The 27,741-nt window shown below is 36.3% G+C and overlaps 1 protein-coding gene across 3 annotated transcripts; it reads right to left on the bottom strand.

The window, feature by feature from the left end:
* Nucleotides 1-89: 89 nt before the first annotated feature.
* LOC132030257 (uncharacterized) lies at nucleotides 90-24,454 on the bottom strand. 3 transcript variants are annotated; one of them, XM_059419815.1, is made up of 23 exons: nucleotides 24,206-24,454; nucleotides 22,171-23,271; nucleotides 19,867-19,982; nucleotides 18,313-18,521; nucleotides 17,979-18,098; nucleotides 17,539-17,667; nucleotides 17,321-17,446; nucleotides 14,966-15,021; nucleotides 14,772-14,871; nucleotides 14,115-14,232; nucleotides 13,742-13,951; nucleotides 12,269-12,593; nucleotides 9,118-9,211; nucleotides 6,616-6,724; nucleotides 6,238-6,506; nucleotides 5,986-6,110; nucleotides 4,258-4,492; nucleotides 3,550-3,738; nucleotides 3,172-3,455; nucleotides 2,472-2,679; nucleotides 2,159-2,398; nucleotides 821-906; nucleotides 90-585 (listed from the first exon to the last, which is right to left on the bottom strand). In XM_059419815.1, exons 2-23 carry the CDS (start codon nucleotides 22,995-22,997, stop codon nucleotides 426-428), a joined length of 4,335 nt encoding a protein of 1,444 aa, XP_059275798.1. In that variant the 5' UTR covers nucleotides 22,998-23,271; nucleotides 24,206-24,454; the 3' UTR covers nucleotides 90-425. The 3 variants fall into 3 exon arrangements, with proteins under 3 accessions (XP_059275798.1, XP_059275799.1, XP_059275800.1); XM_059419816.1 differs by lacking the exon at nucleotides 24,206-24,454 and adding an exon at nucleotides 23,698-23,721; XM_059419817.1 differs by lacking the exon at nucleotides 24,206-24,454 and having other exon boundaries at nucleotides 22,171-23,285.
* Nucleotides 24,455-27,741: the final 3,287 nt, after the last annotated feature.

Raw genomic sequence — 27,741 nt, 5'->3', positions numbered from 1 at the left:
AACTTAAATTTCCCTGTGAAAACAACCTCATTCTAACTGCACCATCTAGAGATCCTTGATGAGATTTGTTACACAATTAACAAGCAGAATTAAGGAGAACAAAATTGCAACACATTTCACTATTTCTAGAAGTAACATAAGTTAAATAAAGAAGATAAATATTTGCTCCTATTCTATCTGCGCTCTTTCAAAAACTATTTGTAAATCACCTATACATTCCCCTAAAGGAAAAAAACCTCAAATGTAAAAATCCACTTTCTAAACCTATCACTGTTCTCCTCACACACTAATTACATCAAAGAAAACTGCACATGTATACCAATGATTTTGTACTGATCTGGACATATATACAGGTCAAAATTCCAAGAAGTGCTATTCCAAAAATTTGCACAATTTGTCCATCTTATCCAAAGATATTCTTCATGTCAAGAAGCAGCTTCATAGGCCCAAAATGTATCAGGATCTGGACTGAAGAGAGAAAAATCTTGAACTTCTAAGTTTGCTATATGCCAATCAACAAATCGAGCTTGAACCGACTTAAATAGCAGCAAAATCGTAGGAAAAAGCCACCATTTGTCATCTTCCCTGACAATACAAATAATTCAAACTTTTAAATACAATTGCAAACTAGCTTTGGATTGAGTTGAAGCCGATTGATTGATATATATGCATGAATTTACATAGCTCTTAATGTTTCTTGTTAGGGAACTACACTAAATTTCTGGCTCCAGAATCAGACTTCTTTTTATGTCTCATGCTGTGACTTAATGAGGTTAGGGGCCAAGACGCACTTTGGATGTAGTAATATTGACAATCTCACCTTGTCGTAACCCAAATGCTTTTCTCATCTGGGGGCTTCAATGCAGCAACTCCATAGTGGATTAAACCGCAGATAAAAGCAACAGCCTGCACGAAGGCAAAACAGATTCTCTCAAACAAGTAACAAAAGTTCCAGATCTAATGACGTTAGCATTTACAGTCAGACTATCATTTAGGTCTCGATCATATGTAGTCATCCTCAAATTTCAGATCCATGAAAGTGTGCTGTCTTCAAAAGACCAACCCCGATGTACCTCATCTCCCTATAGTTTAGTTGCTGCGTGATATATGCTTTGGTCATTCTAAATTTGTCCATATTTTACGAGGCACTAGATCAAACCAAATGTACCTTATCTCTCAATGTTTAGTTGCAGCATGATATGAACTTTAGTCGTTCTAGATTTATCCACACATTATGTGACCAAATGCACCTCATCCGCATTTTAAGGGTCATTGGCATGAGCTGTAAATTATGTTTCATATCCTTCTTTTGTAAAGCAGAGAATAATAGGACAAAGCAAAGGCTGTTACTTGTCCATTGGACTTATAAGATGTCAAGAGTCACAAAGCTTCTGAATTATTTGGTGATCAAGCTGTAAAACCTAGAAATTTCGTCACAAGGCAGGAGGTTTGAGTAACAACTTTAGATAAATATAATCATATATAAAGCAAGGAAGCCAAATTTTGTGTTTAACGATTTGGGATACGGAGCTACTTCATTCTTGATTTCAACTACTTTATATCATTCTAGAATTGGACTTCCATCATAAACTTTCACTTCATTGTTCACATCGGCCTTCACAAGTCTTTTCAGTTCCTACCTTATAATTTGCAGGGGAAGAATAAGGATGAAAAGCAGATATTGACTTTTGAAAGATGTGTTATTTGAAGTTCTTAGGAGAGAGCTCCATGATCAAACTCCATCTTTTCTAGATGGAGTTTGAGTATTGCATCGAGGTCGAGAGGATCAATCCAGAATTGGGGAGCCTCTCGACCATAGAAAATTAGTTGATAGAAAGAGCAAATCTGCTCTCGAGTGGAAAAGAGTGAGAGGGCGACTGAAAAGGAGGCTCGACCTACAGGGAGAGGGAAAAGGCAAGGAACTTTCAGCGAGCGAGATCTTTGAAATTCAATCAGAACAGCACTGGGTGGGTAAGATATAGGATTCTTGTCTGAGTCGCGTGGATCACAAAATGGATCTATGATTTCAAGTCCACTCGTTGATTTCGAGAAAACCGAATCAATTGGCTTTTTTCCCAGCGAAACTCTCTAGAGTTTTGCCCACCCAGAGTTTACTAATGAAGCATGCGAAATGTAATGCATCCGTAGAGAAACTTACAATATTGGACAAAGATGTAGCGTTCCACAGTGCGAAAACTCGAGCAAGAGTAGCTCTTTTCGGACCTTTGCTGAACAAGGCATTTAGGCCAGCCGGGAAAGGCGAAAGCAAGGATAAAGGGAGAATAAGCAGTACAGCTAGAAATGTCCCAAGGGATATCCAATAGAACAAAACTAAAGTAAGAAGGGTAACAAATAGATCTGCCAATAGTAAGATGGTGATCAGCAGCTGTACAGTGTCCTGCAACACATAGTAAGATGAAAGGTTAGATTATGATTAACTCAAATCCTCAAATTAAGTAGCTGCACAGTACCTGACGACCAACTGGGCGAGTATTGTGCAAGAGCAAAGAACATGGGAAGAGATAATCCCTTCTAAAATCCAGGGATTTCACAGTAATATCATTTATGAGGCCACCATTCATTCCACCAGTGATCTTTTTGCGGGATAATGCATGACTCGCACATTGCTGGCTTTCTTGAGGTTGCTTAAGACTCCTCCGTACTATTTTGGGAACCGTCCTGTAAGACATACAAGCAGAGATTTTATAACAGAAATCAGTTTTCCATTTTAATGCTTTTGAATTTTGTTAGAATAATACTGGAAGAAGTCTAGCCTCTATAACCAGAAATACCATGCCATATGCATTATGCACCAGACAGACATGCATCTCTACACTGATTTGTTTTGCTATTGTAGATGACAAACTTGGTGCTTCACTAAGACCCATCTCCTTTCAAGAATCAGTTATCCAAATTCTTTCAGAATCGTCAAATTTATCTTTCACACGGAAGAAAAAAGATTTCAAAGATTTCCAAGTTAGCAGCATATAGTCAAAGTTAAGACAGACACTTTATCATGAAATTCAAGGTGGAAACACAAAAATTCAAAAAGTTCAGAACAATTTAGGAAGTTTCAGGAATAAGAGCATTGCAAAGATTATGCAGAGAAGAAACTTCTACATTAAGCGGCAAGCAAAAAAAGAACAATATACAAAGTCTCATCAAGACTACCTAGAGCAGTCATCACAGCTTTCTGAATCTTCAGCTTGTGGGAGATCATAGAGAGAATGATCACCAGCTAGCACCAAAATACCCAATTGGTAGTACCCGCTAGCGGTTGCTTGAAACCACCCAAGCTCGATCTTAACACCATGAAACTCAAGCTGGGGGTTTCCATGACTTCTAAGCCAAGTCAAGATAGGTAGGAGCGCAGAGCGGATTGACCCATGTCTCACAGTTCTCAACTGGGCATTTAAACCAGCTACCAAGCGATTCCAGACAGTCGAAGGCACATGCTGGAAACAAATAAGATCTTTCCCCTTTAACGATCAAGAAACTAGGTTGCGGCAATTGCTAATATAAAATCAAAGGACAAGAATGTCAACAGACCTGAGCAAGGAGATTTGTCAATGCCGTGTCACTATGAAGATTATATGGTGACATGTAACTTCCATCCCCACCGAAGATAATGCACATGGGGAATCTCTTCTGTATACTCGCTACTATGTCTAAACGTTTCTCATCACCGCCTAGGAAGAAATCGATATAAGCAACCATCAAGTCTGGTGTTGCTCCAACCTGTAACACACTCATAAAATCATGCAACAGTATTTGCAGTTAAAATGCGAACCCTGACCACCAAAGTGGGAGGACTATGGTGTCCAGGTCCTCACGCGTCTCCAAGTACTGGATCAAAAGATCTTTATTTCATGCTAAGTTCTTTGAAACGGTAAACTTGGTTATCTGAATTAGATGCACTAAGTTGTACAACCTACTTCCTGTAAGATACTGACATGATGGATGTATAAAGGCGCAAACAAATTGATGCATCAAATCTACGTACACATCCATTATGCTCTCCCACCCCGCCCTGTTCTGTTCCTTCAATTCATTTTTTTTTAATTTGGAGGTTGAGGGCCTCATCTTTTTAATACATAATGATTGGATTTTGTTCAAGCACAAGTTGCAAGTCAAGAATGTGATAATTCACATAGAGAATTGAAGAGTACGAGAAAACATTCTTAAAGAGAATGCACCACATCAAGCTCGACACTATCACAATAAGGACTACTACAGAATTCAAGTTACTAGACCAACCTTCATTCCTTTGTATAAAGCACGTGAGCGGCAGGACCTTAAACAAGAATGATCATACTCGGACTTCACATACTCCTGAAGGCGATGAATCTTGCTTCTCCTCCGCCACTGTTTCCAAGACCAAGCGCAAGGATATGCAAGGACAGAAAGTATGCTATGCACAGAACCCTCCCACCAATCATAAGCAGCAACTGAATTAATCTCATCTATGAATCTGTTAAAAGCATCTTCATACCTGCAATTCCATGTCATAAAAGAAATGCTGAAGTTAGTGACAGGGAGCTATTGAGTATTCCCTAACAGATATGGCTTGTCGATAAGTCAAGCCACTCTCGGAACCTCAACACAAAGTTCATCTTACAAGAGATATATGTAAAAAATGGGGAAAGGAAGTTCCACTTGGTGCGGTGGGAGATTGTCACATCTCCTAAAAAATGGGGAGGAGTTAAAGATTTAAAAGTCTTTAATAAAGCTTTGTTGGGCAAATGGATGTGGAGATTCGGGTTGGAGGTACAAGCTTTGTGGAGGGGCGTGATAGTTGATAAATATGGGACTATAGAAGGGGGTTGGAAAACTAGAGATATCGTGTTGCCTTTTGGTGTGGTTTGTGGAGGAATATCATGAAGGGATGGGAAGATTTCGTGGAAAATATCTCATTCAAGGTAGGAGACGGGAGTAGAGTATATTTTTGGGGACATAATTGGAGTGGGAATATCTTCTTGAAAGTTGAATTCCAGAGTCTGTATAGAATATCTTGCCAAAGAAACTTGAGGATTCAACAAATTAGGGGGACACAAGGTGGAGAGAATTTTTGGGATTTGAGATTTAGAAGAGATTTTCAAGATTGGGAAGTGAGTTATAAAGATTGATAGACTTACAATCCGGCGGTTAATCCCAATATGTGGTGGTGTGGCCTGGAAATAATGGAGTGTTCTTTGTGAACTCTTTTTATGAGTCTTTTGGTTAGGGAGGAGGTTGATTTCCCATGTAATGCAATATGGGTTCCACGTGTGCCAAGAAAAGTGTGTTTTTTCACTTGACTAGCCTCTAGAGGGGTGATTTTGACAGCGGAAAATCTTAGAAGGCGGAAGGTTGCTTGCGTCAGTTAGTGTTACATGTTCAAGGAGACGGGCGAGGACGTGGATCACCTTCTTCTACATTGCGGGCTTTCCATGAGATTATGGTGGGATATGTTTAGGTGGTTTCACACACTTTGGGTAATGCCAAGAACTGTGAAAGATTTGATGTTCAGTTGGAAGAGCCAGAGGAGGAGGAGACGAAGGGCTTGGAACGCGGGACCGCTTGCGTTAATGTGGGTAATATGGAATGAGAGAAATAGGAGAGCTTTTGAAGGAGTAGAGTCGAGTTTTTCTCAGTTGAGGAGTAGAGTCCGCTCTCTTATTTACTTTTGGTGTAAACAGAAAGTTCCTAGTTGTATAGAGGATTGGGTGGAGTTTGTAGAGAATCCTAGCTTGTAGATTCTTGATCTTTTGGTATACCCTTTGTATACAACCGTTTTGGCAATGTGTATGAATGAAAATACTTTTACTTGATTAAAAAAAAAAAATTATTTGTTGAAGAGATATACTAAGTATGTTGAGTGATCATTGATTTTGTTGAGTGATCATTGATTAATACCAAAACCATGTTTATCATGGGAATATGGCCTAATAGGAGTCAGATTTACTATTATTCAGAATCAAAGTAGATATAAATATAAATTCTTACACAATATCAATAATGGCATCAGGAGGTGAGTAAGGAAGATGCCAGGGTTCGCGAAATGTATTGGGGCCCATAAAATACATCCTGTGGACATGGCTCTGAGTTTCTTCTGTTCTAGCACCTCGGACCTTGAGATTAGAAGAAAAAAAAATTGAAACTTAGCAGATGAAGAAGAAGAACATTACTAAGTGAACATCCAGCTTTTGATAATTTGACAAAAGGTAAAAGAGCATACAAATTCTCAGAATTTTATACCTCAGACAAGGAAAGGAGATGAGGGAAATGGTGATGACTGTGATGGTCCATTGAATTTGAAGTGTTATAAGAACTCCCTGATCCTACTAGTTTGATTCGCAAAGTACTTAATAGAAGAGCCAGCAGCACAACAATGCACGCCAACAACAGGGAAAAAGGCCAGGGGCCTCCAAATGTGTATATGAGCTCCTCCAAAGGTGTATAGCAGTTTGGCATCCTATACTTATCGGTGATACATTTATAGGGGCAAGGTGATTCTGTTACTCCCCCTGCAGCAGCAGTTGAGGCAATTAATTGACATCTGGTACAGCACACTCTCAAAAGATTTGAGAAAGTAAGCAACATCTCATAGAGTAATCATTCAAAAGTGACCATTACCTCTCCTATGAGTGAAATAAGCACGTCTAGGAAGGAGCTCAATGGCACATGGACTACACAGGGAAGGGTCTGATCCTTCGGCATCTTTGTATGTTCCAATAGGGCATTCCTGATTCAATGTAATAAGATGATAGAGATTATCACTGTTAACCAGCTGGAAAATATCTAATTGTCATAGCCGATACTAATGGAATAATAGAAAACAATAAGCCGGACTTGGACAACAGATTGCTAATAACACTCTTAAGCAATTGCAAAGTAAAGCTGTATAATTTTGATAAAGTATCTGATAGTCAGAGGAGACGAGATTTTTGGGTCAGCAAAGAGAAATCATCAGTGTCAATAACAATAAGGTTTCAAGGATGCAAATCTGAAAGTTAAGAATGCACTTGCCCATAAGGAGCTTGGCTTAAGGAACTCAATCGATTAGGAACTCAATCGATTTGATTGGTTTGCCATGGGTAACTACCAAAACCACAATTCTTAAAATGCATAGTCCCCACTCGATAAATTGCAATAGAAGGGTAGAAAACATTAAGGTACAGTATTAGAAACAGGTCCTAATAGAGAGAAATGGATATAGGCGGATTCTTCCTCCTCATATGTTTTTCTAGGTCAATGAATGTGGAGATCCTTCCTCCGACCTTTATATACTTCCATCACCATGGGTTTACGTTAGGGATCTACCTTGAACCCATACTTATTTACCTTAGTTATGGACGAGCTAACTGAAATTGTACAAGATTCTTGGTGCATGCTATTGCATGTAATATTGTGTTAACAAAACTAGCAGGAGCTATGCAGAAGTATTCTAGAAAAGGGTTTTAGGATAAAAAGTAAGACGAGTTATATGTATTACGATAATGAAGTTGAAGTGAGACTAGGCAGATCTGTAATGCCTTAATCCAAGAAAATCAGCATTATAGGAGAATGGTTACTTCATTAAAAAAAAAAAGGAGAATGGTATGATATATGAAGATATGACACTAGAATTAATAGGAAGAGTGGTGCGGTAGGAAGATAAAACAATTGCGGGACCTGCAATGTTATAGGAGTGAAAATTGGCCTCTAAGGCCCACTTACAATATTAATGTCCTAGAAATTCGGATGTTTAGATAGATGCAAAGCCATACAAGATTAGACAGGATCAGATGACAACACCGTACAGAAGGTACAAGTAGCACACATAGCGCCTAGAGGATACTATAGGAGAGCATTAGCCTAAGATGATTTGGCTCTGTCCTACATAGACCTCCAGAGGTATCTGCCCATAGGTGCTATATGATGATGCTTGAAGATGTTAGAAGAGAACGAAGACCTAAAATCACATAGAGAGATCCTATTTCAAAAGAATTACAATCTCTCAGAATCAATTGAGCTTAGCAAAAGCAGAATACAATGAAGTAAAAAAAATTGTATAGGCGATACCAATTAGTTGAAATTAAGGTTTTCATGCTGGTAAGTTTACATTAGATCTGATGTTTGTCAGAAATCATTTTTAGTTCTGTTAGTGATATGTCTGTCAGTGTTAGAATAAATGTGATATCTAAAGAACCTCTAACTATAGAAAACCCCTAAAAGAGAAGAGGCCATATAGAGGATTTATGTAACCAACCCCTCCATTTTTGGATTGAGGCATAGTAATTCTAGTATCAATGACTACAACCCAGCTATATTCTACTACTACTGCAGACTTTCTGTTGCATATTCTATGCTTCGTAACCCATAAGATTTCGCAGGAAATCCTGGCTGGTATTGAATTGCCTTTAGCAATTACAAATATCTTGGCTCGTACGGTATCTAGTAATTATTTCAAATGTGAGGATATTAAAGTAGGAACACACAAAGGGAGGTGCTACCAGTAACCTTCAGACTAAAGACCAAAATGAATTATGAAACATGTAACCAAAAATAATTCCGGTAGCTACACTTGGTGCTCCTATTTGATTTAGCCTTGGCTTCTATAGATTGTATGCAGCTTTATTAAGCTTTTGCTAGGAAACACTTTAATTAGCAGATTATAGACAGTCATATCCAGTTATGATAACAATCTTGTCTATTGCTTTTTTCATGTCATTGGCCTAATAATCAATTCTTTTTTGTAAGTATTGGCCTCATTAATCAATCATCTGAACATAAGAGAAGACGATAGATGAAGGTTTTTGTTTTCCTCCTAAAGGGAAGGTCGAAAAGGGCTATAAGCCAAGTCATAAATGCATGGTCAAGCTCTTCTACATCACGCTGATGCAAGCTTTGCGGTTCACACCTAATCTTTTTTAAACTACTGCATATCTGATCAGGAAGAATGTTTATGTTGCTAATCCAACAACGACAGGTGAAAGATAATAGGGTACGTGCCACAATGCCTCACTTGGTTCATCTGCCTATCAATGAATTTCTTTAGAGTAAGAAATTATATAGTAAGCAATAGATAGGGCAAAAGGTACTGATTAAGAAACGTAGGATAAAGGCAATAACAAAACAGTTTAGTATGAAAATTACCGCACAGAAAGTACCATACAAGCCCTTAGGACACTTCCTTCCAGTTACTGTCCCTTTCTCTCCATGAAGACCACCACCATCCCCGGTACCTCCACTGTAATAAATTGAGAAATACCAGTTTACTGAGAACCTACTATTTACTGAGATAAGCATCCGCAAACATAACATAATACAGCTATTAAATCATAAAATAACCTTTTAATCTTTTTGATCGGTAGATCATAACATATAAAAGACCAGTTAAAAAGGGAAGAATAATCTGTAGTGAAGCAGGGAATCGTATTTGGTTGATCAGGACAACTAGAAAACCCTATCACCAGGTACTATCAAATATCTTCCACCTTTAAGATTGAGAGAAACTTACCATATTTTTTTCATCCTATCTGGTCACCATGCAATCCAATCTAAACCAGATCTAACTTTTGCACTAAACACAATTGGCTTCTTGTCATTCAAATGACAGTGAGTAGTCAGGTAGGATGTGAGCAGGAGTTTTATTCATATTCAAGCCACATCTCTTTTTCTTGGTCATTTCACATCTCTTATTTCAATTACTTTTTCTTTTATGACAAAATCAGTTTACTTATAGAAAATTACAATTCCGTTTATAGCATTAAGCTTCCAAAAAGGCAATTCAACAATCTACACAAAAAGGTATATCTTACACAAAAATACAAATAAAGAAGTTAGGAATTCTTAGTCCTGTCAATTCCTTCAACTACTGTCCACTCATTTTACTCCAAATCACCCCAAATATACACAATGACACGACCAATCAGATGTCCTTCCTTCTCCTCTGATGTTGTTGATCCAGTATAACAATATTTTGCTTAGCATATGCAGCTAGTATCTAGAAGATGGAATAGTCGACTAAAATAGGTTAGTAACCAAAGAGATATGTAGGTTTGCAAGAAGCCACCCAATCTCCCTTCTCCTCTTAACCTCTATTCAAGATATCAAGCACGGAAAATTTCCGAGCATCTTAACAGTAAATAATCCATACAACTCAAAATCTAATTCTGAACTACAACCTTGCACCTAGTGTTGCTAAAAGCGAAAAGTGCAAAAAAGTCACATGGTCCAAGGGGCTTGAAGCAGAAAGCGAGTAGTAAAAACTCACGCTTTTATAAAGTGAAGCGCACAAGTTACGAAAAGATAAAGTACTTAAGATATGTGAATTTAGTATTGTATTAATTAAATTGCAATTAAAATAACTAGCTGTAGCATCTAATTTACAATAATATTGCTACTAACCCAACTCCTTACAAGTTAGAGATTCAAATAATCGACCATTTTCGTTAGTATCACTTTGCGCGTCATAGTTTGAACACGCATACTTCTCTAAAGCACATGGCCTATCCCATGAAGCAAAACCCCTCGCTTCGCATCGCTTTAAGCAACAAAGCGATGATTTTTATAACGTTGCTTGCACCAAGAGATTCAACTAATTGAGAAACTGATAATCACTGCCAATTCATGTCAAATTGTAAAGGCAATACTTCGACGGCCACGTCTTATTCTAACTAATGCTATGTGTGGTGCCAAATGCCAATAAGGGGAGGGAAACTAGGCCATGAAAGCACTTTACTTGACGGAAGGGTATCGCAAGCGACATCTGTTGATTTTCCTTCTAAATAGATGGACCGGGCCTCAAGAGTTAAGAGAATATGAGTATCTCATCTTTGCCAGTTGGGAAGATGGGAACTAAATAAAGATGCAGTCTAGACGTATGATAGATGAAAACGTTACTCATGGCATCAAAATAGGATGGTCGGAATGGAGAAGTGTTACTTGGATGTTATGTGATTGAAAAATATCTACCAAAATGAAAGGTAAGTTTAGAACAATTATAAAGTAGCAATGTCATATGGGAGTGAAAATTAAGCCGCTAAAGTCACATATCCACAAGATGAATGTTGCTATTATGAGCATGCTAAGATGGATGTGTGGTCATACAAGATTAGATAAGATTAAAAATGACCACATCGAGCAAAAGGTGCAATTAGCACACAGAAGATAAAACAAGAGAAGGTTGCTTGAGATGGTTTGGTCATGTCCTGCATCGACGACCTACAGATGCACTATATTTGTCTGAAACCGTAGCGAATGATGGTGTTAAGAAAGGAACAAGGTAGACCTAAAATTATATGGAAGGAAATTGTCTCGAAAGTCCAACAATTTCTTGGAATCCACGCAGACCTAGCACAAAATAGGGTACAATGAAAGAAAATAATCTATAAGGGTGCTACTTATTTGAAAAAATTGGTAGTGTTGTATTCCTCAGCATTAAGGGTATGCTGGCGACCTCCAAAAAGAAAAAAAGAAGAGCAACAGGGAGCTAATTACAGAGATCCTAGGAATTCTACAAGTTGATCTACTTCTTCTATACATTGTTCTTTGCACCAAAAATAAAAAGATACAATACAATTCCCCTTCGCTTTATGAATAGAATTGGACCTATCTTCAAAACATCTTTCATTCCTCTCCTTTACAGACCACCAAACACAGGCAATCCTCCACCACTTCTTCTGAGTCTTACTTCCCCCTCTTCTAACCCAACAACTCAATAGATCTGAGGTGTGCCCTGGCATGGTCCAATTAACCTTTGTGAGGCTAAAAAAGATTGCCCAAATCTGATACTTATTAGTTGACTAAGTTTTAATCACGTTAGTACATTTACTCTAGGTCTTATGTTTTCTGGAGACTTTTAGTCCTATCTGAGATTATGTGCCAAAAGAACTTCTGGTACATTGTTGTTGTTGTCGTACAATATGGGTCTATGGTGAGATTAACTGAAGCAGCATGGTCAATAGAGGTTCATATAATCAACCTGAACTTGCTTGGGACTGAAGCATAGATTTTATTGGTTGCAACGTGAGAATCTTAATGAAATTTGTGAATCCCGATTCCTGAAGAGGAAGACTAGTAAAAGTTGCAAGTTCAAGGCAAAGTTAAACAAAAGATGTTACCAATTAAAAACAAAGGCAAAGTTAAACAATACCACAACTGAAATACAACGTCTCAAGGAGAAAGTGGAAACAAAATTTGAAATGAATTTCTAATCAAAACCTCTAGATACTGCATGCGTACTCGAAAGAAAAAAGAAAAGGAACAGCTGGTAAAATGCATAAGTATCATGAACATAACCTACCTATAGTAAATGCTGCCATTTACAGTTGCAAGAGGGACATACTGCTCACCCATATTTATGTTAGACCAATGAAAATGAACTCTGCCACCCCCACCACCACCTCCACCCAGTGGGCCACCATAGCCTCCAACAACTGATAAAACTGAGTTATCCAAAAGAGCAAGAGCTTGAAGGAAAAGTAGAATTGTTCCTCCGGAACCACCACCAACTCCGCCAGCAAGAGTACCATTACTGTTTTTGCTTGGGGTACGACAACTTTGACCATCAGCCCTCATAGATCCATAAACATCAAGTCTCAGAAGAGGCCACTGGCTGGATCCCAAAACTGGCAACCATGAAAAAGTATCAGAGTCAACAAGTAAGTTTGTGAATATCAAACCATACACATCTCAGTCAAACAGAAAACATACACTTGGAAATGCAGGGATTACTAGAGGAAATTGTGCTAAACACATGTGATTCCACAGAGTATCGACCAGCATAGGCATGTACTTGAGTTGAGGATTACATAGGGTAGCAACCTGAAATGCTAATTACTCTTCGACTAGAGGATTAACCATCCATTCTTACCCTTCTTTTTCTATCAAATCTATAGTTGGGACCATAATTCTACATACTTTCTTTTACCCAACTAAAAGGGATAGAGACGAGATGTGGGAGACAACAAATTTAGAAGTGCTGTTTTATTTGAAGCAGCAATACAAAATAAGAATAGAAGCAATTAGACGTTTAAATATATTATTGGGGACCCATTCTTCGAATGACAGTCCAAGAAGGATTAACGCTGCAACTTAACAACATTGTCTAGCAGTAAAGAGCCCCAAGTAATTAGCACGATATCGAGATGAATTCCATAGAATCACCATATCGGATGTCGCCGTAATCAGCCAAGGTAGACACCGAACACACCACACATAATCATAATGAATATGGAAGCCCACATTCACTAAGAAAAGTACTTCAAGTTCCAATCACATTAGTACGTGAACAGCTTAGTTTCTTGGTTGAAGAGGGAAAGACAAATAGAAGAGTACTCACTGATTTGCAAAGGATAATGCGGGGTTTGCAGAGTTAAAACTATTTTGTTACCATTCATTAATTTCTCCTTGCATTCTATTCTATTTGTCGATTTCAACCAGATATTTGGTGCATTCCACCACATTGAGGTTTTTCAATAGAGTACTGATATAACTAACCTATTCTCCACCAATACCACTTACAGCCAAACAAAATTCTAAACAGGAACCCTGGAGTACACTATCTAAGCAACGTAATTCCAGTACACTGCACATGTGCAGATGCTAGGCAGCAAACTAGTGGTTCAAAAAATAAGAAAAATGAACGAAAAGGAATTCGTTAATTAGATTGAAAACAAATGAAGAGGAATGTGCTAATTTTATCACCCTCCATAAAACATAAGACAAACAAAAAGGTGAAGGATTTAAGTATAATAACTTAAGTAAAATATTATACCAATTATTCCGCCTCCAACAACGGGTCCATAGGACTGGCCTGGACCTTCACTCCCACTGCCCAACTCGCAGGGAAGATCAGCACTGCCATATCTTTGACCACCTTCACTCAGTCTCCCATTGAAAAATCCCGAACCACCTCTTCCTCCATGTCCAGCGCCACCACCTGCTCCATTTGAGTAGTTTCCCATGCCAACACCTTTACTGCAACCTGAAAGTCAACCATCACCAACAACAACATACCCAGTGAACCATCAGATGAGACATTTTAGAAACCTCTCTCCTGCTCTCTGGCTCAGCAGAGGAGTCAAAATAATCAGAACCCGAGAAAAACGACAGCAAATAAATTAAAAATCACTGGCAAAATTTGTGACCTAATTCAGAGGCTGTTATGGCACCACCATAGTCCACAATGACAGTTCTGGCTCTGTGAACATGGATAATGCTACCCCTGATGATGCCTGTGACAAGAATGTCTTCCACTCGACAAATCTGCCATTAGCAGACAAGGAAACCAAAAATTAGTCTCAAGAATTATGTACGTTGACTTGGTAACAGGCAAAAATTGGTTGAGAGCATCACTCATATTCAGTTGGCCATTTTTTATTATCCTAATTATTGATGTAAGACAAGGAAATGAACAATTAATCTCAAGCAATGGGGCATCTGTCCCAAGTGACCATTGTTTGCTTATCAACCAGAGTAAAAGATGAAAACTGTAATATGTATTGAGATAGGCCAGGCAGAAATTATATTTTTGAATAAGTAAAGGAAGTGTGAATCCTCTCGATGATTATGTTCCATCTCATAGGTCTACCTTTTAATTCATGATCATCTCTCCAATCAATCTTCTATGGATTATAACTCAATCATGCAAGAAATGGATGAAAATCTAGTTAACAAAGAGAAGCAAAACTGAACTTTTTGCTTTAGATATGCATTTTCTAGATAAAATTTAAATATATAATAATACATCTCAGCCACACACACATTATTGGCAGAAGAAAAATTACAAGATAGGTTTCTCTTACTTGTAGAGAGAACGACAGCGTGTAATTCACATGGCAATCATCAGGTGGAGTAATCAAATCCATTGGACAGTGTGTGCTGTCGCACAGAGATTCAGTCACCCTATTTGGAGTCAAGGAGGTTAAAATGACATAAATGAAATAATAACACTAAATTGGACAGTAAATCAAACAACATAGGAAGTAAGACTCCATACTTGCTTCTACTTCTGTTGTCATCCAAGGGGGCTTGAAGTACAGATCCAGGGCCAACCTAACAATGAGAAGTTCACAAAAGAATTACGCAGAAGTATAACAGTTAAAAAAAAAAAAAAAAAAAAAAAAAGAGAGAATACCCTTCAGAGCTTAATGGGAAACAACAACAGTGAGAAGGCAATCAAATCCAAGGAAAACATTGGAGAAAAAAAGCACTTGCTATCTCATACTTAAGTCCAATTGGTAGAACAAACTGCACAAAGTCAACCACAATGGTGAGCTTTATCAAGCTCCAAATCTTAAGAAAACGCCATTTTTCTCGCGTTATTTATTTCTTATGAAAATTCTCATTCATCTTTTACCCCCTCTCAATTATTGAAAAAGAAGAAAGAACAAATTTAAAAGGAAACAATAAACAATCAATAAATCTGCATTGTCAACAGAATCTAAAATGTATGTGTTTGATGTCATTAGGCTCTTAATCTTCTACAATAGAATCAGACATCAGTATTTTCATTAAGCTTTCCGCTCGTCCGTTCTATATATGTATGTGCCCATTCATTTTGGACATTCCAAATAGACGTTTGACTTCTTTTCATTGTGTTAGCGTCTGACAATACTCGATAGGTATGATATCAAACAATTCAACACAAGCATTTAAAAGTACATATGTTATTACTGTATCTATACATCATGGGAATCCAATCCATAACTTATAACCCATATGTATCCAGAGATTCACGCATATAGATGCAATCCGTGTGGCTCTGAATTTTCTTGGGTCACATTATATCCTAAGTTGGTCATGGGTGTGATGATGCTGATATCAATCTTTGAGATGGATTATAAATTTATTTCTAAGAGTTTTGAGTTTATTTTTCATTATTACCTATAGTATTGTTGGTTGCTACTTGTTAATATATAATATAGCTTGAGATTGTATACATTATCTTGTGACTACATTGCTTTTTTCTTTTGTTAGGTATCTAATGATACAAGATTTAATTCACAGATTGGCCATTTGGACATGAAACGCGTAACCTGTTTTGACAACTATGCATCTTGTAAACATAATACTTCATCGCCACACAATTTCTGGAAATCCTAGGCCACACATGACAAATTTCTAGAGAACTTCCCAAAGTTTTAGGAATCCAAATTTAAAACCATGTTCCTTGTTTTCCCTATCAAACCAACAATTTTAATAGCTTTACGAACTTCTTGTACCACTATCAAAATAACATGCATGTCCCATTAACTTCTTACTATTAATGCCTGTCAAACTAGGTAACATAAAAGGGAAGTAATATCTGATACATGGTTCAAAAGCTTCAAGAATTAAAAAAATGAAAACAATGGTGCTCAAGTAGCTCGCGCGCACCTAGAGTATTCCACTGGGTACCTACTATATCCCACCAGCATAGGTATTGGGTAACTCTAAGCACTAAAATTTAGGTAGACAGAAAGGATCCACCTATCGCTTTTTGCTTCTGCGGAAACTTGAACCCTGGAATCTTACGTTTTTCATCCCACTTCATTGAGAAGTAGGATACACCTTTGATGAAGCTTCAGCATTAAAATCCATCAAACAATCCAAATTCAAACTAGCATGTGATATTTACCAATTAAACAAACCTCTCTTAAGAATTCAAACTATTAACTGATTTGCTGAGTTGCTGGATTAGAAGAGGGGGAAGTAAAAGTCAAAAGAAATGGTGGAGGATAATTCCGGCTTGTGTATGGTGGACAGTTTGGAAAGAAAGAAATGGGAGATGTTTTGAAGATAAGTCCAATTCCCTTCAGAAAGTGAAGTGCAATTGTATTGTATCTTTCTACTTTTGGTGTAAAGAACATTGTATAGAAGATGTAGAGGAGATTTTTCAGTTCTTAGGATCCTTGTAATCTACTGTTTTCTGTTTTCTTCCTTTCTTTTGTCTCCTTTTGGAAGTCGCCAGCATTCCCCTAAATGCTGAGGAATACAACAGTACCAATTTCAAAAAAAAAAAAAAAAAATTCAAACTATTAACTTGATGTTCCCTATACACTACCATAAAAAGTGATGTGGTAAAAGAACTACAATATTTCCACAAAGGGTCTAATTGTCCATTGCATAAACTGAGAAGAGCGAGCATACAATTAGTGCCGCAAGCACATTTATATAGACAAGGTTGACCAAAGTTCAAAGGTGGCATGGTTTCTTCGAATTTATAGCCTGTTCATTTGCCTAAACCTTGACAGGCGTATTATCTGGTTTTGTGCTAGTGGGATGTAGCAGGTACCAGGTGAAATAGTCGCCTTGCACATAAGCTGACCCTGGCCCCACCATTATCAAAAAATAAAAATAATCAACATCTTACCGTAATGTTATAGAACAGTGACAAGGAAAGCCTCTGGCCTATGATTGCATCACCTTCCCCAGTCAACTTTAGGAGTCCCTGACCATATAAAGCCAAGTTTGCATTTGAACTAATAACAGACTTTCCCTGCAAAAGAGGTATGACAAAGTGTTTATGATAATTTACCAGGAATAAAACTACATCAGTATCAATGAATCAGGTAGACTTTTAATGATTACCTTCAGAACAGCAAGATTCCTGACTTCAAGGACAGATGTAGTAACAACTGTGTTTCCTCCACCGTCAACTTGGATTTGGGATTGCAACATGAGTAACATCTTCACAGCTACTCTAAGTGCACCATAAACCTTCAATACAGTTTTCTTAGAGTACAGTTAATACTGCTTGTGTATCTCAACAAGATATATTTGGAATGTGATTTTGAAACAGAACACAGTAGGAGATTTAACTATTTCCATAATATGCTTGAGACATGTTTAAGAAAAGAAATAGAATATTAGCATTTAAATAGGTGAAGGTACAAATCTGGTCCATCAACTTGCTAGCCAGTGATTACTGAGAGAAATGTTTAAAAAGCCCGGAATAAACAATGGTCCGTGCTGGAAAAGGACAATTAGATATTTAGAGAGCAATAAAAGATCTTCACATGAAATTTTACCTTTATTATTGAATCACTCATTAAAAGTTCCTCTGCTACAAGCTCAAATTCAGAGACTGGATAATTAGACAACCCGAAGACAATGCTGCTTCCGTAAAGTAGACTAATTTGGCCCCTCACCTTTATAAAGAAATTATGAACAGAATGAACAGTTTGTTAACCAAAAGAAAAACAATCATTAGCTTGAAAATTAGAACACTCTTAACCAGTGGTTTAGCAAGAATGACGTGACTCTGGAAGTCAACAAACAAGAAGAGATCTTGACGGTTTGAGTCCACGTCTTCACCAACAAACACAAACAATAGATGATCTAGGAAAAAATCAAGATACAGACCTGAACTCGTGACCAAAATAGAGGCACCAAAACTTTAGCATTGTTCTCGACATAAACATTTGTCCAGAGAGGGGAAGTCGAAAAATCCAGCAGAGGGGTTTCTGTTTCTGTTGTTATATTGTCATTGTCTACCCGTAAACTCAGCACGTATGCATCATAGAAAGTACCCGCTGCACCAGCATTCTGAGGGCAACCGATACTCCAACCACCTGCCAAAAGACCAAATATAGATTATGTAGCTTAAAGAGAGGCATTAAACACTTGGACAAGGGTAACTTTATATGTTAGTCAGACTAATATCCTTTTTCTTCCAATAAACACAAAAATTCCTTCACACCTAGACAACAGGTTCAAGATCAGATTAACATAGGGGAGAGAGATGACGTCCTTTCGGCATTAGCAATGCAGGTTGTGGACTGAGAGACCACTTTCCAGCATCTGGAAGCAAAATACTTTACAATAGTAATGAATGTATCTGCTGATGATGCACTAAAACCATTAACTACTACAGTATGAAACAATCAATGATAGGTAAACTAATAGTTGTATACATCTATTTGGAAAGCTATCAAGTTTTTGCATTCTTCTGTGTTCAGTCTACTATGGCTCACACGTATTACTAGTATATCTAATTGATTTCGATATCTCTTAACATATTAAAGATGCATACATATGTTAGTCTACATATCATTGATTGCGTAATACCTTTTTGTTCATTAAAAAAAAAAAATTTTTAGGAAGGTAACAGAATTTTTTGAAGACCATGTTTGAATGATCGTTTTACACTCTTCCATTATTTCATGTGTGGACAACTCTACGTGGAAATCGGAATAGGGCATTTGAGCAAAACAAAATGTGTATTCATCTCGTACAATTATACATTCTGCAAGTAAAAAGATGGTAGGGAACTGCAACCTTTGAAAAATTTATGCAAAAAAGACTCGTTTTTCTTTACGAGAAATCCCCCAGTGTCAATGTTGCACGGTACAAAACTATGTGGGTAATGGGCCCACACCTCTACCCATCTCCATTTAAATACCAAGTTTTTGTCTGCAGCCAGGTTCCAACCCTTGACGTGCGCCTAACCCGCACATCACATGTTGTGTTCTTACCACTAGACCAAAACCCTGAGGGCAAAAAAGAAAAAGAGAGTTTTTTCTCACTTCAATTGGGTTTTGCAACACGTCTCACTCTTGATATTACATATAATGCACATGCAGTGTGATGGGAACGGTTTCAACATTTATTCCTTACATCATGAATGATAAATTTCTGTCTAAATTTGGAAAGCAACCATGAACTTTTCCTTAAAATTGTGACCATGAATTTTTGTCTTTTTTAAACCCCGCAAGAAAATCCAGTTCAATTTGAAAGATATGGAAGCCAATGAGAACACATGAAAGTTTTTAAATTAGATTCGCTCATTGACTAAAATAAAAATCCAAAGAAGTAACAATTCCATTGTAGAGTATTGAATCAAAAGAGTGTTAATTTAGCAGTCATAAAATATTGCAGATCATAGAATGTGCCAAAACAAGTACGATCAACACAAACCATGCACGGTAACTTTTACATCTTCTTGTCTGCTGTTACAGTTCAGTGAGATTCTTCCACCCCCGCCTCCACCCCATCCCCTCCCACCGGCTGCGCTTATTTCTCCAAATCCTTTCCTGTCCAGGTATCCCGTATTGAAGTTAGATACAGGGCATGCAAGTACAATAAATAGTTATTCAAATTTTGCAGTAGAAGAATGAATACAAGCAGCACTTTAAGACTGAAATCAAGTTTAAAGTTATACAAACTGCTAGTGAGGTTCTTGCAGACTCCATTACCAAAACAAATGGAACGACACAACTAAACATGGTGGTTTTTTTTTTTTTTTTTGGGGGGGGGGGTTGGGGGGGGGGGTTGGGGGGAAGAGGATGAACATATGGATCTTTGATGCAGTTATTAGCTATCGCCTATCAGGCTATCACTACTTTATTTTTAATTTTTTTAATCTGGTCACCTATCAGGGTACTTTATGCATCATAAGGAGAAGATATAAAGAATAATGAAAAGGTTGAATGAGGAAAGAAAAAGGTTATGTGATGACTAAAAAACTTGCAAATTGAAAAACTTTGCAAAATCAGATGTAAGGATGCTTTGATTATTTTGCTTATCAATCATTATACTCTCGAGCATATCACATTTGGAAGGTTAAAGTACATGTCTTCTTTATAATGTGGTTCCAGTTTTCAAGAGACAAGGTTCAAGTATGTCCAAAGAACTTTCCACTTCTTGTGCATGCGGAGGATGATGCATTAGCACAGTATTCTGTGTCACCAGAGTTGCCAGTGGTGTTCAAAACTTTTAGCCACTCGATTCGATCTATAGCATTATAGAACTGGTTACAATTAGATCGTTTTAGTTGTATCCAATGTCGTGTGTGTGTGTGTGTGTGTTTTTTTTTTTTTTTTTTGGGAGAATCAGGTGTATCCAATGTAGATTATGATAATCTGTTCATTCATTGGAGGGACTTCAATTTCAAGAGAACTTATTACATGGTACGACAAGGTTCAAAGCTGGTCTAGTTCTAGGTACATCCATTTTGACAATACTGAAGATTTTTGTACGGTAATTTTGACTAGAGTACCACTCCAAGTAGAGAGAGACTTCGTGGGGAGGATTTTAATGTTACAGCCCGCACATTGTGGCTACAGTGGAGGAGATGGAGATCCAACCTATCGAAGATTATGTGGAGAAGGCGGAACAAGTTTATTTTGTTAAAAAACTCATGACAAAGTTAGTTGTTTATCTTGATTTTCTTATCTAATTACCATAACTGATTTGTTCTTTTACTATATGAGAATATAATCTTTCATATTTGGCTTTCTCCTTTCTTGGAGGAAAAAATTATGTCCTCCAATAAATTAAAACCCATTGCTAGTCTCTTGGTAGCATTCACAATGCAGACTTGCAGAGTTAGAGAGTACAATCTAGGAAGAGAGTTAGTGAGACATAAGACTTAGCGGTCATCTGTGAGAATCTCTTTAAGAGTAAATTTTGCGAGGTCATTCTCTAGATATTTTTGTACTCTTTTTTATGTACTCTTTGGAGTAGTTGTATGTCAATTTGTCTAACACGTTAAAATTTTGTGTCTCCTTTGGTATATTTCTCTTTAGTTGCCTGATTTATTATCATTCAGGGTTTGCTTTGTTATCCTCCGCACAACACTTGGTTATTTTGATCCTAAAAAGAGGTATTGGAGCCTGACCCATTTGTATTCTTGGTTTAACCAAACTAGGGCCCCACATCCTATGTTCTCAACTCTGGGCGTACCGAGGGTGTTAAGTGTCCCAAGTTGGTTGAAGGAATAGGTCATTGTCTCCTATATATGATCTTGGTCAGTTCTTACCTCAGGAGCTAAGTTTTTTGGGTTGAGTTAGGTCCAAGGTCTATTTTCTTAACAACGCCTAATCAATGGATAGCCTAGAACATAAAAGAGCAAATCCACTAGAAAGATGAGAAGCTTAATGTACAAGAATTTAATGTCTGCAATTGTGAGTTAGCAGACATAGAACGCACAAGCAGCTAAAAAAACGAGAACCATAAGTGCAAATAGACTGCTATGACATTTTAAACAATTAAAAAAGAAATAAGTAATTGTTAATTCATACTTTTGACATAATAACATTTGACATTTGCAGCCTCAAATTCAATGTCCAGATTATTTGGAACAGTAATCAAGATGCATAGACTTTGAATATTCGATTGCCTGAGAATAGTTATACTGTAATAGAAAGTTTTTTGACACGTTACCAAGGATAGAAAGAAGTGATGATTCATACTGCAAGTCCAAGCAGAAAGATTACTCACAGCTTTTGAGCATGTACAGAAATGCTTCCACCGGAACCCCCACCGCCGTTTGGTCCTCCATCTCCCCCATCTGCATATATGGATCCGTTTATGTACAGGAGATCTTTCAGATCAAGGAAAACCATTCCTCCCCCACTTCCTCCAGACTTGTGTTCACGAGAGGTACCACCACCCTTGCTTCCATAAGACCATGGCTTTGACAATGAAGACCAAGCATAAACGTCACCACCCCAATTATTTGTCTTGTTAGTTTTGAGGCAGGATGCACCTCGTCCACCATGCCCTCCACCAGCGCCATCATACCCAACTGGCGTCCCACTAGTCTGAGAAGGTGGTTCTCCACCCAATGCAGTAGTATTTATAGAAGAATTGTGTCCCAATGTCAGACTGAGCGCAGAAAAAATAACAGAACCAGCTACGACTGTTGCATCTTGCCCAACTTTAACATTGCCAGTCAAATTGAAACTTATAATACAGCCTTTTATTGGACAGTAAATAGAAACCTGAGGAAGTATCTCCAAGTTCCCAGTACCTGACACGTACAAGTCAGAATTTATGTACAGGTTTGAATTCAGCAAGCAAGTTGTATCAAAAGATCCAACACCTTCAAGGTCCTCACAAGAGGCTGAATTATTTGTCAAAAATTGAGGTCCTGTGATATTGATTTCAGACCAGTGAATCAGAGATGATCCAGAATAATAATCTGTTTGCTTCTCAAATGCAACAGGCTCGCCTCTATACTGCCCTAAACCAAGGGAAAGCACTAATATAAAAAGTTGACATAAACTGCACCAGTTGAGAAAGCATTTCGCTTGCATTGGACGCATCACCGCCCAAAGAAATATAGACTAATAATCTCAAAGCATGAGATTGGGCTCAGAACAATTGTCTTGGTAAAGCCAGAAATGCAGACAAGGCACAAGCTCAATCCCTCAATCAGTTCTCAACAAATTTGCTTCCTTTAAGCACAAAACAGGGTATCAGCTTACAAGCTCAGTAAAGCCACTACCAACAATGTAAATACAGTATCTCCGCAAATAAATATCTGTTCAATTTTCTCTCTTTAGGCCAAAAACAGCACTACTCTTTAGTACCTCCGCCCTGAGATGGAGTACATAAGCCACAATTATCTTTTACTCTACAATTGCAAACTGCAAATAATTATAATGACAGTTCATACTTTCAGAGTAAACCAAACAGCACAACAATTATCTTGTACTCTGCTTTAAAGACTACGATAAGCATCGTGAAGTCATAGAAATGATGATACTTGTTTCTACTATCACAGTTTATCAAAATGAAATCTCCTCAATCAGCGAAAATATCTAATTAAACATGATCATTAGCAAAAAGAAGATAATTAGTAAAGGTGCTGCCTATATATCTCATATGTGCACCAGATTCAATTCTCATCCCCAACCAATGAATGGTGCTCAACATGAACATGAAAATTCACTTCCTTCTGCAATTTCGATATTGATAAAACGTCCAACTCCTAATTCATAAGCTTTATGGAAAAATACTCACACAGTAAGGACCTGTTTGGCCATGAGAATTATTCTCTTTTTTCCGGAAAACTTTTTCACTTTATTTGAAAATCAGCATTTGGCCATGCAAAATTCCAAATACAACTTGTATTGGAATTTGGAAAACACCTAAAAACCTGTTTCAACTTTCAGTATATTCAAACAACCAAATATTCTTTGCAAAAATTATAACCAAACACAACTCCGACTTCAATAATTCCAAACAAAGTGAAAAATGTTTGGTTTCTATGACCAAAAAACGCCTACTAAATAATCCCACATCTACCGACAACATTCATACAATCAAGTTCGATCAATAACAAAATTTATAAAAAAAAATAAAAAAAAAACTACATGTCCCTACTTAAACACGATATACTCAATTTAAAACCTCAATTCACTAAAACCACTCAAAAACAAACCGATCGCCCAAAAAAAAGTGAAACGTCTACTGTTTACAACACATTTATATACACTAAACAAGTTCAAAGGAAAGAAGGAAGACTAACCAAAGAAGGGAAAAATCTAGGAGAATTTCCAGAATTGGAATGATGCAACTTTTTTTTTTTGGTCAAATCTGTGAATGATAACAATATAACAATTGAAGTAAAGAAAAGCAAACTGTATATGTATGTGTATGTAAGTAGCTTTCACTGTCTCTTTTTTTTTTTTTTAAATTTCAATTCAATGTTAAACTATTCTGTGTTGATGGTGGCAAATGGTGTATGATGATAGTATTGATGTTGATGGGTGTTTGTTTTGTTGCGTTGTAATATATATGGGAGCAGTGAAACTGAAGTGAATATAGAGAGAGAAAATGAGTTCCCATTCAAAGTGAAGCAAAAGGGTGTGTTTGAGTATTAGCTGGACTCCCCGTTGAGATCCATTTCCACTCTGACCGTTACGATATTCACCCTTACCATATGCCTTTAACTACGGAAATGACACTATCCTTAACAGCTAAGCACCATCCCCCCATTTTGTCATTTCGAGTGTGTTTGCTACGTCGGATATTTTAGAATCTGTAATGTTAATTTCAAATTTAATTTTGGGATATCCCATTAATATCGTCAATCAAATACGCTATAAATTTAATTTCAAACTTAACTTTGAAATATTTTACTTTATTCAATTAAACTTGATATTATTTTATTACACCTTCTAGGTGGGATGAATTAATTCAAAAATCATAATTTCTGAATAATTTAGTCTGCGAATCAAACAACCCCTGAGAACTTATATATACTGAATGTTTATGCTAAATCATATAGCATGATTAAGTATAAAAAAAAAACAAATTTAAACACATAATATGTATTTATTGAATTGGTGTAACATTTCGTACGAGTAAATTTTTATGTTTCTAGTCCATGCTTTGGTATATCATGACTCTTAACCACCAACGGGAGTGGTGATTTGTAACTGCACATATTAATATTAAGATGAATGTTATATATTTTAGGTTTGAATTTTGAAAACAAAAAAGATATTTAGTAATTAAAAATATTTTCCTTTTTTTATGTCTTACCCGATATCAATTTGAATTAATTAACCGAATCATGAGACTTTCTTATACCAAAGAAACAATATGATGTTTTCTTGTTTCTTCAAGATCTTTTTTAATTGAGTAATTAGTTTTTTATAGTGATAATGTAAAGAGTTTAACATGTTATTTTGTTGACAAATATACTCACAAGTAGGATTTAAAGTTATGTATATTTACAATGTAAAAAATTGCAATTGAATCATTATAATTGAATTCAACAATATCATAACAAGTTAGTTACTATTATTTTCTTAAGCTTGTGTAAAAAGAATACATCATTTAGCTAAAATAGTGGATAAAATTATTTAATGCTAGTTAATTTCTTTATTGATCATAACCAAGGATTAAATATGTTTTTATACAGAAATAATATATATATATATATATATATAAAAAAAAAAAATTAGATACTTAATTTTTTTAGTTTTAAATTCGGTACTGAATGGAGAAACAAAAATTCTAAAATCTTTCGTTTACCAAAAAAAATTGAAAAACCAAACCAAATAACAAATATATTTTGATTTCAACTTAGTTCGATTGGTTTTTTTTTTTTTACTTAATTTGAATAATACACACACCTAATACGAGATTCTATTCAACTCTTTCCGTTTTGAATTGATGGGTATCATATAACCTACAAGGATCGTCTTTGGAGTGATAAGTACTCCTTTATTTTTAAATTACATCCAGAGGGATTTAAGATTCGAGCCCTGGGTATAGATTTGTCTTGGTGATGAGTGTTTTACCCTAATGTGAGACCTCTCGGTGTAAATAGAAATTTAATCGGACCCTAATACGGATATCAAATGCCGAGTGAGAGACTAAAAAAAAAAGTTGGATCTACGAAATTCCAGTGCAACAATTTTAAAGAGAATCCTGTTATGTGATGATTGTAGTATTTCTCATGACATTAAAGCATTGATGCATGCTAAGAATTTCGGAACTACCTGGTACACATTTCAACTTCAACAATAAAGTGATCCATACTTAGACAAATATCTTGGGAACAAGCTCCAACTTTTGTGAATATGAAGTGTTGGAATTGGCATTTCTTTGGAGGCTAATTTCTATCAGGATAAAAATGGATAAATCGAAAGCAACACGAGCTTGAGCAATGAGTATCCATAGGAAAGTTAAATGGTTTAAACTTTTTTTTTCCTGTTTTGGTCTACGGACCTAATTAGCTTGTCAATCAATCAACTTAAATTCAACCTTAAATTTGTTAACGTACTGTATATGAATTTTCTACATTTATTCTGCTCCATTCAGATATATTTCATTATGATTAAGCACTCTTTAACTTACTCTTTTAACAAGTAAACAATACAAACGAATAATTCATGAAAATATTATTTTACACTTGACTTGTAATAAAATGTATACATATCCATCATAAATATTATAATATTAATTTAATATATTAATTTTGAACAGGTGGTTTGCTGCCATTTGAACAGAACATTCTTGACAAATGGTCTTCAACATACACAAAGTGACAAGAAGGGATGGTTTGACGTCTAAGGTTGAGAGTAGTTACAAAACATTATCATTTGATGAGTCCCCAAAGGGGAGAAAAGGATGAAACTATTTTACTAAAATTGATGCAAGTACTATATTCATATTTTTTCAAAAGCCCAAAGGCATTAGGTGAAATTTCGTTTTTGGTCCCAAAGAGTGATTATTTTAATGAGATAAATAAATTTAAGGTATTAGGTGATCATTGACATTAACAATTATTTAAGTGGTCCAATGATAAGATAAGGGCTTAGTGGGAATGGGGCACCATATTGGATATGAATAATAAGTTTTCTATCACCACCAAAAGTTTGAAATGTGATAGATAGAATTCATTTATCCTTAATTAAATATCTCGAGTTTCAATCATGAAAATAGAAAAAAATCCAAATAGGCACTTTCCTTTAATGGTCTTATCGGCGTGAATTAAAATTAATCGAAAACCCATAGTAAATATCAAATACGAAATGAAAAACATACCCCAAAAAAAAAAGGTTTTCTACCATCTTGTCTAGTTTCAGGCTTTGTTCTTTTTTTTTTTTTTGTGAATCACCCCTTTTTGGGCAAATCTTGCAACAAAAATAAAAAGTTCGAAATTTAAATAGTTGAAAGCGTTATTTTTTTCCAGAAAAAAACCAACAAAGCATTTTATTCATCTTCAAAAAAATATTACAGCTGAGTTGAGAGAATTGAGTTGTTACCAAACTCCTTATCCTATCAGCATATTGAGTTCAACTTCAATAGACATATTTTATATACATCAAGATCTAATAAGAAATATGTTTAGTTAGTGTTAAAATGAAAATTGATGTCAACTGTAGTTAGCCGTTTAGATCTTGTCCTATAAAACTAGTTTTATGTTTAGTCTAAACATTGAAATTAAAAACATTTTTTTTCCTTTGAGAAGCGATTTTTTGTTTCCCAAAAGAAAAAACAACCTTAAGGCTCTGCAAAATAATTCCTTCAACATACAAATTAAACCCA

Source organism: Lycium ferocissimum, chromosome 9 (assembly GCF_029784015.1).
Source record: "Lycium ferocissimum isolate CSIRO_LF1 chromosome 9, AGI_CSIRO_Lferr_CH_V1, whole genome shotgun sequence".
Classification (NCBI taxonomy): domain Eukaryota; kingdom Viridiplantae; phylum Streptophyta; class Magnoliopsida; order Solanales; family Solanaceae; genus Lycium; species Lycium ferocissimum.
The sequence above is the reverse complement of the archived record's forward strand: the minus strand, read 5'-3'. Positions and strand labels throughout refer to the sequence as shown.

Excerpts from the sequence above, each read along its gene's own strand:
- LOC132030257 (XM_059419815.1), bottom strand. The coding sequence starts at position 22,997 with ATGCGTCCAATGCAAGCGAAATGCTTTCTCAACTGGTGCAGTTTATGT. Across the intron at positions 18,522-19,866 it reads TGTAAAAGTTACCGTGCATG|GTGGTTGGAGTATCGGTTGC; the intron begins GTTTGTGTTGAT and ends GTCTTTTGGCAG. Across the intron at positions 586-820 it reads AGCATTTGGGTTACGACAAG|GGAAGATGACAAATGGTGGC; the intron begins GTGAGATTGTCA and ends TTGTATTGTCAG.